The 14834-nt window shown below is 31.8% G+C and overlaps 1 protein-coding gene across 4 annotated transcripts in view; it reads left to right on the forward strand.

Moving 5' to 3' along the window:
• Positions 1 to 14834, forward strand: part of NIPBL (NIPBL cohesin loading factor) — a 203709-nt gene that overhangs the window by 106783 nt on the left and 82092 nt on the right. For all 4 annotated transcript variants that reach the window (XM_058307903.2, XM_058307893.2, XM_058307907.2 and 1 more), the window contains exons 9-10: positions 2264 to 2890; positions 9041 to 10669. In XM_058307903.2, the coding sequence (XP_058163886.1) occupies positions 2264 to 2890; positions 9041 to 10669 (2256 nt within the window). The remainder of the gene's footprint in view (positions 1 to 2263; positions 2891 to 9040; positions 10670 to 14834) is intronic.

The following is a 14834-nucleotide window of genomic DNA, read 5'->3' on the forward strand; positions in this document are numbered from 1 at the left end:
ATCAGGGACATTTTTCATGAGGTGAAAGTTGAGCCATTCTAATTCTGTAATTCTGTGAATTTTCTGGGGTAAAGATAACCCAGCTTCTGAAAGAGAGAAAAGCTTCCAGAGTAACTCTTTTTGTAGGTTAGGCATCAAAACTTAGTGACATCCCTAAAATACTGCCAGGGTGCAATGTTAATCAGATTTCCAGAAACCAAACAGGCTATAGATGGTTGATCATTTAAGCAACCTATTTTTCTTTTAACTCTCAAGGATGGATGGATGGACAAATGGACAAATGGATAATTTTACCTAGAAATACAGGCTTCTGATGACTGTGCATTTATGAAGATATTTCCCAACTAGATTTGAAGAGTAAATGTGTTTTCATTCACTTTATTTGGCTCTTGAATGAATTGTTGGAATTTGAAGTTTTTCTAAAGTATATATAATTTGCTACAGAAACTAATGAGAAAGGCAGTATGGTATATTATTACTATGAGTTAGGCAAATCTAGGTTTAAGTTTTTCAAGTTTGCTAACTCCATAACCATGGGCAAATTTCTTAACCTCTGTAAACTCCACTTTCCTTTTCTGCAAAGTAGATATAATACTCTCCAAGAATGTTATAAAAATTAAATACCTGAAATGCACAGCACCTTACACAAGCTGTAACACAAAGTAAATGATCCAAAAATGTTAGTCATTTCCTTTTAATGTCTTGAAAGCTCAATCTGAAAACAATTTATTGATTGATACAACTTCAAACTGATATTTACAGTGAAATATTCCAGTTGCATCTTTGTCACGCTTTATTCAATAATGTTCTTGAAAAAGTTGTATTTTAGGTATAACATTTTTAATAGGATTGTTAACTGAAATTATAGATGTATATATCATGGAAAAATCAGTTTATAAAATTCTCATTTTATCTGTTTCATATATTTGGACATTTTTATGAATTGGTGTTCTAAAAAATAAAACTTCTCTTATCCAGCCTCTACGCTTTATGCTTATGGGGAAAAAAATTAAGATATATCTAAGTTCTTTCTATGAAGTACTTTCATTCTTGACCCATTTTTACAATTTCCAAAGGGTTTTTAAATATTTTCTAAATAGTCTAATGAAAAGAAGTATATTTGTATTCATCACTAGAAATATATTTGTGTTCATAACTCAGGTAAAATTATACCTTTCTCATACATATCAGTTATTTTTCCTCATTTAACAGCTTATTAAGTAGAATTTTTTCATTCGATTAACTTATTTTTAATACTTTGTCATATGACATTAAATAATTTAATGGGATCTGGGCTCAGGATATTTTATTTAGCATTTAAATTTGCTGGGCTTGCATATTTTTCTTATAAAAGAAGGATTAGCAAAGTTGAAGAAAGTATTGTAAATGATGTTGAGTAGAGGGAGAAAGAAGACAGCATAAGGTATAAAAATAATTCCCATTTCTATGTGAAAAAGTTATTTTTAGACATGAGAATTATAGGAATAACTTTAACTTTTATCAGGAATTGTAATCCTGTGTTATTCAATAATTATGTTTTATTTAAAAAGTCCAAAATTGGTCAGTATATTTAAACATTTTACTTTTAAATGTATTAAAGACTTGTTTCTATTGCAAACACTAAATTCCTTATAAAATATGTTTGCTTTGATGGGTATAAGATGGGGAATATCCATCTAAAGTTTTATCTAGGAGATTTTTTGGATTTCCGTTTTGTGTTTTTTTAATCACTCCTTTACCATACTCAGTTTATGAATGAGAGACTCTAGTAATTATAAATTTTCCCACTTTCTTTTTCATACCAGTAATACTCATGTGATTGTAGTCTCTAGGATTAATTTGTAATTTCTGTGTAATTTGACAAAAGACTTATTCTTATTTTACATATTAGGATATATCAGTTTTCCAAGTAGATATGGATAATCAGTAGAAGAATAGACATGATTTGTATTGCATCTTCCACGAACAGTTTATTCTTGTCCTTTATAAAGCTTTATGGGCACAAAAATATACATATACTGGTATGGAAGATGGAATATGTGTTATACATGGGTTCTTAACTTAGAACATTTAAGCTAAGAGTCTGTGAGTCCCAAATCTCCGGCCTTCCTTTAATCTTATAAAAATAAGAACTTTGATTAGATAATTTCTTAATATTCCTTGAGGCATCACTATATTGCCATTCATTTAGTATTTCTTCCATACTATAAGAAAATATGAAAACAGCACAGCTGTTCACGCCTGTCGAATTTTTTTTTTCTAGGATCAAGACCACCTTTAATTCTACAATCTCAGTCTCTACCCTGTTCATCACCTCGAGATGTTCCACCAGACATATTGTTAGATTCCCCAGAAAGAAAGCAGAAGAAACAAAAGAAGATGAAATTAGGCAAGGATGAAAAAGATCAGAGTGAGAAAGCTGCAATGTATGATATCATTAGTTCTCCATCCAAGGACTCGACTAAACTTACATTAAGACTTTCTCGTGTAAGGTCTTCAGACATGGACCAGCAAGAGGATATGCTTTCTGGTATGGAAAATAGCAATGTTTCAGAAAATGATATTCCTTTTAATGTGCAGTACCCAGGACAGACGTCAAAAACACCCGTTACTCCACAGGATGTAAACCGCCCACTAAATGCTGCTCAGTGTTTGTCGCAGCAAGAACAAACAGCATTCCTTCCAGCAAATCAAGTGCCTGTTTTACAACAGAACACTTCAGTTGCTACAAAACAACCCCAGACTTCTGTGGTACATAATCAGCAACAGGTATCACAACAGGGACCTATCTATGATGAAGTGGAATTGGATGCATTGGCTGAAATTGAGCGAATAGAAAGAGAATCAGCTATTGAAAGGGAGCGCTTTTCAAAAGAAGTTCAGGATAAAGGTAAACTATCTCATTATTACCACTTATTCCTTCTGGGCAAGTATATAATTATAATATCAAAATTTAAAGTTACACTTTTTATTCACATATTCTTATATATTCTTATAATTCCCAATGCCTCTTCTCAAGTATATTTCTATTTCTTATGTCCATACCTCAGAAGCTAAATTCTTAATTTTTAAATTACATTTCCTGACATTATGTTAATTAGCTATGCATCTTCAACTTTTTTTTATGACAAAACAAGGTTAACTGCTGTAGAATTACTTTGAAGCAGTAAATTTAAGAATTAGTTTGTGTATGATTATGCAGTTAGATTTTTCACTTGCTTAGTAATCCTATCTTAATGTATAATTTTTTTTTAGTAAACAAATTATAGAAAGAGTTTTAAGTTAATATTAAATAGCAAACATTAGGAATCAGACAGCTATTTTTGATGGTGATTACAGTGATGTGTTTCCTTTTATCCAACTAGTGTAATAGAATGGAGTTCAAGACATACCTCATCTATGACTTTATGGACTTTTTCATGCTTTTATAATCAAATAAAAATAAGTCCCTATTAACTTGATTTTTTGATACTCTGTATACAAAAATCTCTTGAAATTTTCGAGAGACTGATGAATTAGTGATTGAAATTAGTAAAATTTATGAATTTGATGTCTTTACAAATGCATATACACATTTCATCATTCAACTCAAAGCATACTTTAAAGATTTAATTGCATGATTAAATAGTCTAGATTGGTTTACAATTCTTATGTTCTTTCTTGGTAATTATGAAACAAAAACTTCTTAATGGTGGGTTGAACTCTTTTTTGTGTGTGTGGTCTTCATTAGTGACAGGATTATTGCTATATAATTGGGTTCTTATGCTAAGAAGTATATTAAGGATTCGTATAACGTATAAAATTATGACGAAGAAAAAGTTACTTTGAGAACTGAACTTCTGCATGACATTTGAGTCTGTGTTCTGGACATTTGTGTTCTTAAAAAAGAGAATAATTTTTAATTATTTTTTAGTTGTTGATTGGGATAAAACAAATAGTAAGCTTTTTATTTAAATTTTCTTGAACTTTGTTTTTATTGAAACTGAAGATTTTACCTTTATAAACAGAATGAAAATAAGGGTAGTAAAGTAAATAAGTCTAACTACATATTAGCAAATTTATTTTAGACTATTAACTTTTTTCTTTGGAAGAATAAAACAAAATGAACAAACATACTGTTCTTAAAGTAATTTGCAACGTATATTTTAGTTTCAGTTATCAGAGTTTTCTTTGTGATTTGTGAATTGTGACTATAGCAAAGATAATTGAAAAATTCAAAACAGTTGGTAAATGTTGGTGGAAAAGCATTACCTGTTGCTGTTAAGGATCAGAGTAGGCAAAAGTGTTCATTGGTATTATCTGATTTTTAGTTCTATTTAAATGAGTTAATATATATGTTTTACCAAATTGTTTATGCTGATTTTGCTGGCCTCATGTTGTCATTTCTGACATCTTTTCTGAAAGTCATGTTCCTGTTATTTCATGGATTTATTTGAAAACCTTTGGACTTTAGCTGCCACTGAACACCAATTTTTATTTGAACCATATCATTTTGTGTTCAGTTTCTGCTTTGTGTGGTGGGGTAGCTACCTATCTAGCAGTTATCTAGAGATTGTTGAAAGATTAAAGATTTGTATTGTGCTCCAAGGTTGCCGGTGAGGTGATAAATAAAAGGGAAATTTTCTATAAATGGTGGTTTTGTAGTCAGCCCTTGAGAGATGAAATACTTTTTGAAATGACTTTATCACTAGTTAACCTCTTTATATTTTTATTTTTTACTTTTTACAACTAAATTGTAAAGTTGGCTTTTAATGTATTCTAACATTTATCACTAAGAACTTTTTATAACTATTGTATTGCTGATGCTAAGGAGCAAATAAAACTATTGGTCTAGTCTACATGGTTTTACTGAAAGCTTTGCTATAGAGTCCTACATTCTTTGTAGATTCAGAACCTTATTTGTCAAATGCTAAATTAGGTCCTTAGAAAATTTATTCATGATTGCCAATATATTCAATATTTCCTACAATGAACCAAAAAATTGTGCCTTGTAAACAAATACAAAGTTCAACAAACATGGTTTTTTGGTCATTGTACAATCTAAAAAAAGGAATAGTCTTTCAGAAATATTTTACCTAGGCTGTATTAGAACCTAATTTTTCTCTGTTCCACACATAGAAAACACTTTTCTTGCTGTAAAATATTATGTCCCTTTGGACTATTGTCTCTTCTTTGGACAGTTCTGTATGTGCACTAATAGGGTAACTCTGAACCTAATATTCTATAATATTCCCAAAGAATCTTTTTCTCAGTCTGTAAGCTCTTTTTCACATGTAGTTTTATAAATTAATTTTAAAAGACTTTATTTTTGCTTCTGGGATGACGACTTATAAATATTATTTCTTTCACATGCTGAAAATTCATACTTTCTTTAGTCAGTGAGGGAGTTCCTTTGTTTGTCATACCTAATTCAACTTTTTCCAAGGTCCACCTTCCATGTTAGCAAGTGTAAGGAATGGCTTCACTTCACTGATATTTTTATGATGTTATGATATTCTTGCACTGTAACTCTTCTAAGAAGTAAATTATTACCTCTTGTCATTTGGAATAAAAGACTGATATTTGAAACAGGAATAGGACTAGTAGTCGCTTAGCCTCTACTGTGGTTTAGGGGTGCAATTTTTTTCACTTTTCATAATTGGCTACTACATCTGCTAATTATTATGCTTTCTGCTTTATAATAACTATTTTCACTTCCAATTGTAGTAGATTTAAGTACAGGCATATCTCAGAGATATCACGAGTTCAGTTCCACACCACGGCAATAAAGCAAGTTACAAATTTCTTGGTTTTCCCATGCATATAAAAATTATGTTACACCATACTGTAGTCTATTAAGTGTGTAATACCATTGTCTCTTTAAAAACAATGTACATACCTTAATTAAAATATGACACAGTGTATGAAATGAGCACATGCTGTTGGAAAAATGGCACTGATAGTCTTGCCTGACACAGGACTACCGTAAATCTTCAATTTGTAAAAAACACATTACCTGCAAAGTGCAATAAAATGAGATATGCCTGTAAATGATATAGTTTATTTCTTAATCGAGTTCAGAAGTTTTTAAAAGCTGGCTTTTATTTTTAAAATAACAGACTCTGGTTAATGTGTGTTGTTGGTTTTAAGGTTGTGATACCTTTTTGTGTGCTTCCTTCAGGAATATAGCCATTCTGATAGCGAATCTTATGGCTCCCAGTGCTGAAGTGTCCCAAATAGAGAAATTATTCTTCAGAGAGATAACTTTATGTCATTAGGTACAGGTTAATTATGATGTAATGAGGTCTAATAACAAAAGTGAATAGATAAAAGTGACCTGTACAGATTCAAGGCACTTTACAGGAGTAAGTACATGGTGAAACTGAATCAGACCAAGTGAATTTGGAACATGCTCTTAACAAGAATCCAAAAATTCTTGCAACAGTAATGGAATTTTTTTGGGGTTTTATAGAAGAGGTGTACTTTTCAGTAGTTGAAAAATTAAAGCATTGTATTTTAGCAGTATTCTATATATAATCAGAAAAATTATAAGACCATTCCCAATCTTATTGTTACATACAATATAAGTGCTTTCATGTATTTCTATATTATAAATAATCATAGCATCCATATTTTAACAAAACTAAATTGAGCATGATAATTTCTTTGAAATTATTTACTAAATTTCCATTTTAGTCATGAAAGATAAATTGAAAATGAGTTTAATGATCTTATAAATTCTTTAAAATCTGCCTTGTTAGATATTTTAATGGTTTTCTGAAAACAGATTGCTCATATTAATAAAAGTATGAACCATATATATCTTAAGAAAAATCATCAGTTTCCTGAGATTTATGTCTTTAAGTATGCTTGTTACCATTTTAATGACTTTCACAAAAGTCATAAAAAAAATACTGACATCTTAGATTGTACTAAATTTCTTGATACTTGTCATGAAGATAACCTTTATTTAGGGATAATTTAGGACAATGAAGCATCCTATTTATGAGACAGTAAGTATCCTGGTGTGCCCTATGGCAAGACATTTTGAATGTAAAGATCATTTTATCTGGCAGAAATACAAAAAGGGAATTCTGTAAACATGAATTTTAGTATTTAGTATTCTCAGTGCTTTTTCACTAGGATTGATGTAGAAAGAGTCATGGAAGTTCTTACCAGGCTAGTTTTAACCAGAGGAAATAGTCTAATTTGAGTGTAATGATAATATAATAATAATTATTATTATGTGTTTGTTTTGCAAATGGAGAATGTATAGTGATAAATTTGATTTTTGGATAACTGAAGAAGCAGAATGACTTAGTTTCACAAAAAATTACTAGCAAATATTCGAAGTAAAATTTTAGTAACGTTTGATTGGTTTTTTTTTTTTTCTCTCCCCTTCCCCCTCCAGTTGTCTGTTCTCTGTGTCTATTTGCTGTGTGTTCTTCTTTGTCCGCTTCTGTTCTTGTCAGGGGTGTGGGAATCTGTGTTTCTTTTTGGTGTGTCATCTTGTTGTGTCAGCTCTCCATGTTGCGGCACCATTCCTGAGCAAGCTGAACTTTCTTTCGCGCTGGATGGCTCTCCTTACGGGAGGCTCTCCTTGCACATGGGGCTCCCCTATGCGGGGACACCTCTGCGTGGCACAGCACTCCTTGCACGCATCAGCACTGTGCATGGGCCAGCTCCACACGGGTCAAGGAGACCCGGGGTTTGAAACGCGGACCTCCCATGTGGTAGACGGACGCCCTAACCACTGGGCCAAGTCCACTTCCCTTAATTACATTTTAAGTTAGAATAAACTGCTACTTCTCAATTTAAGAACAAAATGATGGAACTTTGGAATTTAAGTGTATAAAAGAAAGAAGCATTACATTTATCTTTTTTTAATTCAGCTTGGTTCCCTAACACAGAGGGTAGTATTTGTGGGGGTTTTTTTTCCCGGAAGTTGTCATTTTGACTATTAACCTTGTAATACTGTTTTCCCTGAGTGATATAGCACATTAAAGAATATTTTAAGAGAATCCAGAAGTTTCCTTGTGTTGAATGATTAAAACTGACTTTTTAAACATAGCTAAGCAATTTGGCAAGTAAATAAAAGCAGGTAAAATCTCACAGTGCTATAATGTAACTATTCCTAAGAACTGTTTGGAGATCCAATTTATAGAAAATGACCTAGTAGGCTCTTGAGTCAAAAGTGGAATCATGCACAGAAGTACATAGGCTGTTAAAGTACCTTGACATTTTTTTGTGGTATGGACTTGCATGTTTGTGTTTGTGTTTATTTTTAAATTTCAGAGTACTTGAAATTATTTCTTTCTGAGACCTTTGTGTAAAAAGTCATATGTTTCTCATTTGTACCAATGACATGTTACTTCCGTTTTCCAAGTTTACATCTAAATTTTTATTGTATGTTAGCTTTAAAATTACTTTTGTACTGTCCACATCTTGAGGAATTTGAATCCTGGCTCAAAGTTTAATGACAGATTATTAAATTCTTCTTTTTTTCTTATCCTCATTTATCTTTCTTTTTTCCCAGTAGAATGAGTTCTGTTTTCTTTCCCATTTCATTCTTTACAAACCATTATTACATGTAGTAAAAGTTTACATTTCATATTTGGTATGCTGCAGATTTGGGACTCTTGGTAGTTTTTGTTTAACAGTTAAAATTAAATGAGATTATAATATTTATAACTGGTTGCCTTATTTTTATATAAAGAATCTGATTTGTCCTTAACATATGTGAACATAAATAATATGTTTGTGTTTAATATAAGTTCTTTTTTTTTTCATATTCTTGGGCTTATTTGTAGACTCAAAAAGTATGCTGTTAAATCTTTTTACTATAGTCACTGCTTTTTGTGACGTCCAACAAGCATGAATATTTCTTCCAACTTTGATTTAAAAGTATTATGTCATTCATGCTGTTTTATATATGCATATTTACATTTGTATTCACATCATTTAAAAAACCATTATGACAAAGTAATCAAAGTCCATAAAGTTTTTAATAAGATAAGAATATGTCTGTTACTGATGTTGAATATTTATCTTTAAATTTCAGATAAGCCTTTGAAAAAAAGAAAACAAGATTCTTACCCACAGGAGGCTGGGGGTGCTACAGGAGGTAATAGACCAGCTTCTCAGGAGACGGGTTCTACAGGAAATGGGTCAAGGCCAGCATTAATGGTTAGCATTGATCTTCATCAGGCAGGAAGAGCGGACTCTCAGGCTTCTATTACTCAGGATTCAGACACTGTTAAAAAGCCTGAAGAAAACAAACAATGTAATGATGCACCTATTTCTGTTCTTCAGGAAGATATTATTGGAAATCTTAAATCTACACCAGAAAACCATCCTGAGACACCCAAAAAAAAGTCTGATCCTGAGCTTTCAAAGAGTGAAATGAAACAAAATGAAAGTAGATTGGCTGAATCTAAACCAAATGAAAACAGATTGTTAGAGACAAAATCAAGCGAAAGTAAGTTAGAAACTAAAATTGAGATACAAACAGAAGAAACTAAACAGAATGAGAGCAGAACGACTGACTCCAAACAGAATGAGAGCACCGTAGCCGAGCCTAAACAGACTGAAAATAGACTGGCTGACACAAAACCAAATGACAACAAACAAAATAATGGCAAGTCAGAAACAACAAAGTCAAGACCTGAAACCCCAAAACAGAAGGGTGAAAACCGGCCTGAAACTCCAAAGCAAAAGAGTGATGGACATCCTGAAACTCCAAAACAGAAAGGTGATGGACGGCCTGAAACTCCAAAGCAGAAAGGTGAGAGTCGACCTGAAACTCCAAAGCAAAAAAATGAAGGCCGGCCTGAAACACCAAAACACAGGCATGAAAATAGAAGAGATTCTGGAAAGCCATCAACAGAGAAAAAACCTGAAGTGTCTAAACATAAACAGGATATTAAATCTGATTCACCTCGGGTAAAATCAGAACGAGCTGAAGCCTTAAAGCAGAGACCTGATGGACGATCTATTTCTGAGTCACTAAGACGTGACCATGATAGTAAACAAAAATCAGATGACAGGAGTGAATCAGAGCGACATCGGGGGGATCAATCTAGGATGCGAAGACCAGAAACGTTGAGATCCTCTAGTAGAAACGAACATGGCATTAAATCTGATGGTTCAAAAACTGATAAACTTGAAAGAAAACATAGACATGAATCAGGAGACTCACGAGAAAGACCAGCTTCTGGGGAACAAAAATCAAGGCCCGACAGTCCTCGTATTAAGCAAGGAGATTCTAATAAATCAAGACTTGATAAACCTGGTTTTAAATCACCAAATAGTAAAGATGACAAAAGGACAGAGGGTAACAAGAGTAAAATAGACAGCAATAAAGTACACCCTGACAATAAGGCAGAATTTCCAAGTTATTTGTTGGGGGTCAGGTCTGGTGCATTGAAAAATTTTGTCATTCCAAAAATCAAGAGGGATAAAGATGGCAATGTTACTCAGGAGACAAAGAAAATGGAAATGAAAGGAGAGCAGAAAGACAAAGTAGAAAAAATGGGATTAGTTGAAGATCTAAATAAAGGGGCTAAACCTGTAGTTGTCCTACAAAAACTGTCATTGGATGATGTTCAAAAACTTATTAAAGATAGAGAGGATAAGTCAAGAAGTTCCCTTAAACCTAGCATCAAGAATAAACCGTCAAAGTCAAACAAAGGTAAGAATACTTCTAGTGATGTCACATGTATTCCAAGTAAACTCATAAATTGTAAGTTACTAAGGATAAAAATAATGGGCATTTACAAAAATTAGCTACTACATGAAAATATAACATTTTTATAAAACAACAGGGAAGTGTTTTCAGTAATAAAGATAAAAAGTTAGCAATTAATGTTCTTTTGCTCCCGCTCCTACTTGTACTACTCAGTAGGTAGTCATGATATTTACTGCTGTTTGGTTACACAGAGGTGAGTTCTTTTGCTGTTTAGATATAGCAGATATTTATGAAAACTGCTTGTTGGTCAAGTGAGTGATAGAATAGATGTATTTAACAACTCTTTAAACAGCTATTTTCACTGTAGAGATACTCCACTAGACACGTTTGATTTCTAACATCTAATTCAAGCTATACAGAAACAAATTCTTCTAAGGATATTAAGTGACTTATGCTACTATATATTTTTTTACTGACCTATCTCTGAGTTAATTATTGATGAATTGTTTGTATAGTTTAAGAAGTTATATAAAAAGTTATTTTGCTTTTTGTGGAGAAGGTGCTTAATTTAAAATATTGCACATGTATAGTTCTGCCCTTTCTATGGAAAGGTAATAGGGAATGGTATTTACCTTTTAAATTGGAATAATTATAGGTTTCTTTGGGGTTTTTTATTGTTATATTTGTATCTTTCTGAATTAAATTCTCTCTTTACTTGAGTAAGATGATTTCTAGGAAATAAATTAATCTTACGTGCTGAAAATATAAACAGTTGTATAGAAAATATAATGTTGGAGTCCTCTGTTTACTAGATATTTCAAGTAGATATATTTGGTATAATGCTGTGTGGCAAAACCTGTTTAGCCTATGCATATAAATTGATTGAGAAGGTAATAAAGCTAAAAGTTCTCAAGTTTTCATTGAAATGGGTTCATTAAGAACTTAAATTTATACTTACTTGTAAACAAGGATATGAAACTCTAGAGCTGTGCTGTCCAGCACTATTGCTGCTAGCCTCTTTTGGCCATTTAAGTTGAAATTTATTTAAATTAAATTAAAATTTCATTTCCTCGGTAACGACATGTATCTAGTGGCTACCAGAATGGTCTCTGCAAGTGGAAAACATTTGCATCATCACAGAAAGTTCCTTTCTATAGCACTGCAGTATTATTTTTGTAAAATTCTATTATAGCTTATCTATCAAAAAATCTCTTTGAAAATACATTATTACTATTTGTTATTGTGAATTCTTCATTAACAGAAGTGCCATATAATAAGTAATCTGTTTTTATTATTGCTTGGTCTTGGTCAAGGATTCATTTTTTTCCACTGTTAATTTATTGACTCTTTTAAAAATTGAAAAATGAAAAAATGTTACCTTTTGAATCACTATTTTTGTACTTTTTAAAAAGTGAAGCTTTCGGGTTTTATGTTGTGGCAATCAAACCTACAAAAAATTAAGACTTCAGTTAAATTAGACTATATAATTTAACTTGAATGTCTTTTCAGAATTACTTATTTATGTTGGCATAGAACGTGGAGGCTAGCAACAAGGATTGTTTTCTTTTAGAGAAACTGTTTCTCGAAAAATTATCGTGGAAGTTAGGTGTCACTTAAACTAAAAAGTATGGTTACACAATTTTAGAAGATTCAAATGGAAGGTGGTACCCTTTTGTTCCCTTGTTCCAGAACATCTTTCCCCTCTTCCCACCTTCTATCAGTTTATGCTAGCTTTGCTTTCTAAACTTTCTTCCAACAGAGTCTTATATAAATTCTTAAAGAACGTCAAAGAATGAATATAGTTCCTACTCTAGTAATGGCTGTTTTATTTCCCATGGCTTTTTCCCATGTACTTTCTTTGCTTGTGAATGTCTTTTTAGTGCCATTCCATGTTGTATACTTCTAACACAATTGTGTATACTGGAGATGGTCATATGATGGTGAGTAAGTAGGAGGTCTAGGTGTCTGCCTGTAAGTGATATGTATGTGATAGCTGCAGTGTCTTCTGGCTTTATTTATGTCTTTGGGTTCATAACTATTTTTTTTTAATAGTGTACTAATTTAGGTTTTATTTTAGGCCTCTGCTACTAAGTTAGCAATAGCAGAGTTATATAATCATGGCTTTTAATTTATTTTCTGTGTAAGAAGTACATTTATGTCTTACCCTTTGTAGGGCACATTATTTGGGGTTATCTTTGGAGATTCACAGAAAGTCACATACATGAAATGTTGGTGTTTTTCTAAGTAAAGGAATTAGGCTATTACCAAGATACTTTTGTAGTTGATTCCCAAGGCCAGACTTTGTTCTAGATTTTCCTTTAAGGAAAGACCATAAAATTACATCTTTTAATATTACATCTGATTTCCATATGCAAAATATTCACTAAGTTAGTTTAAAGTTCCTTGGTTATGCTTTAAAATAATAAATTTTGAATGTATGATAGGGGTATAGATTGATCTCTCCTGAGATCATTTATTTTTGTCTTTTGTGTGGCATGTTACATTTTATTTAATTGCTATGGGGATATATATCTATATCCATAGTACTTATCACAGTACCTACTATATAATAAGTATATGTTAAATACCTGTTGAATGAATGGAGACTCTGTTGCCTCCATTATTCTGAAAGGCTCCTGTATGCAGATAAATTTTGTACTCATCTTTTAGGCTCCCACCAATAGACTATGGCTCAGGTGCTACTTAAATTTCAACCTTATGTTCCCTGAACTTTGTAATAACTTCTTCACCCTCTCAAATACCTAGTTTTTGTTAAGATTCAAAGGAGACTTATATTCATATCTGTTTAATTTCACCTTTACCTCTATGGTTGTTACAAGATTGGCTCAAGATTAACCTTTGAATCTTTTTACTGTATCTTGGTTTTTCCTTTTTATTGGGGGAAAAAATCAATACAACCTTTTGTAAAACTTTTAACATTTCAAAATACCTTCTGTTAAAATATACTTCAGTGAGTAGATTAAATGCCAAAAATATTCTCTTTTTTTTAAGAAAAACTTTATTTCAATTTAAAAATAACAGGCAAAAGGCAGCTTAACAAATCATGGAAGCATTACTCCAAAAAATCCTGCAGGCACATTTATCTTATTTAATCCTTAAAACAAACTCAGTTATTTCTCCATTGTTCCCAGAGATGATTAAATAAGCACAGATTGGTTAAATGACATGACCAGGGTCTCCTTGTTAATGAAGAAAATGGGGGTGGGGGTGGGGCTTGAGTATATTCACATCACATAAAACTAACTTCCATATTCTTTTTTTTTAATCTTTAGCATTGATGTAATACTGATATAAATATTGATTTAAAGATATGCAATAAGTAAAAATATTTTCATAAAAACTAAATTTGTTAAAGCTTGCTAGAGGTTTTCTCTCTCCATGCTGTTATCTTAAGACAGCCAAGGTCAACAAGTTGGGTAGGGGTTCTCTTATCTACTAAAAATAGGTCAGTGATAGGGAGTCAAGAAGTTAGCAGATATTAACTCTGAGAGAACCTGCTCTTGTTTATGAAGAAATAGTCATCACTCTAATACCCTGAAGCCCTGCTTATTCTATAATAAAAGTTAATGAATCCCATCTCCACAAAGACTTAGTGCAGATATTAAGATAATGAATACCTACTTGATATATGTACAGTTTTTTAAGAAATTAATCTTTTAATATAGATTTGCTTTGCCGCCCACAAAAAAATTTTAACATCCTATGACTTCTGAGTACTAACTTTTTCATTCTTTATTTTTTATATATATACTTTTAAATTTGAAATAATTTCAAACTTTCAGGAAAGTTGCAAAACAATACTGAGAACCCCAGTGTATCCTTACCCAGATACCTAGATTTACCAGCTTTTAGCATTTTGCCACATTTTTTATATCGTTCTGCCTGTTTTCTAAACTTTGAAAGTAGGTTGTGTGTATCACACTCCTTTAACACTGAATACTTCCCTGTATATTTCCTAAACAACGATAATCTTTTATATAGGTACATTGAGTACACTTACTAAGTTCAAGAACTTTGATATTGATATAAAGCATACAACCATTATTCCAGTTTTTCATTTGTACCAATAATGTCCTTTTGGGCATTTTTCTCCTCCATTATTAGATGTAATCCAGTAATGCACCTTTTGAAAATTTTCCTTAAATTG

This window comes from Dasypus novemcinctus, chromosome 2, assembly GCF_030445035.2.
Source record: "Dasypus novemcinctus isolate mDasNov1 chromosome 2, mDasNov1.1.hap2, whole genome shotgun sequence".
Lineage (NCBI taxonomy): Eukaryota > Metazoa > Chordata > Mammalia > Cingulata > Dasypodidae > Dasypus > Dasypus novemcinctus.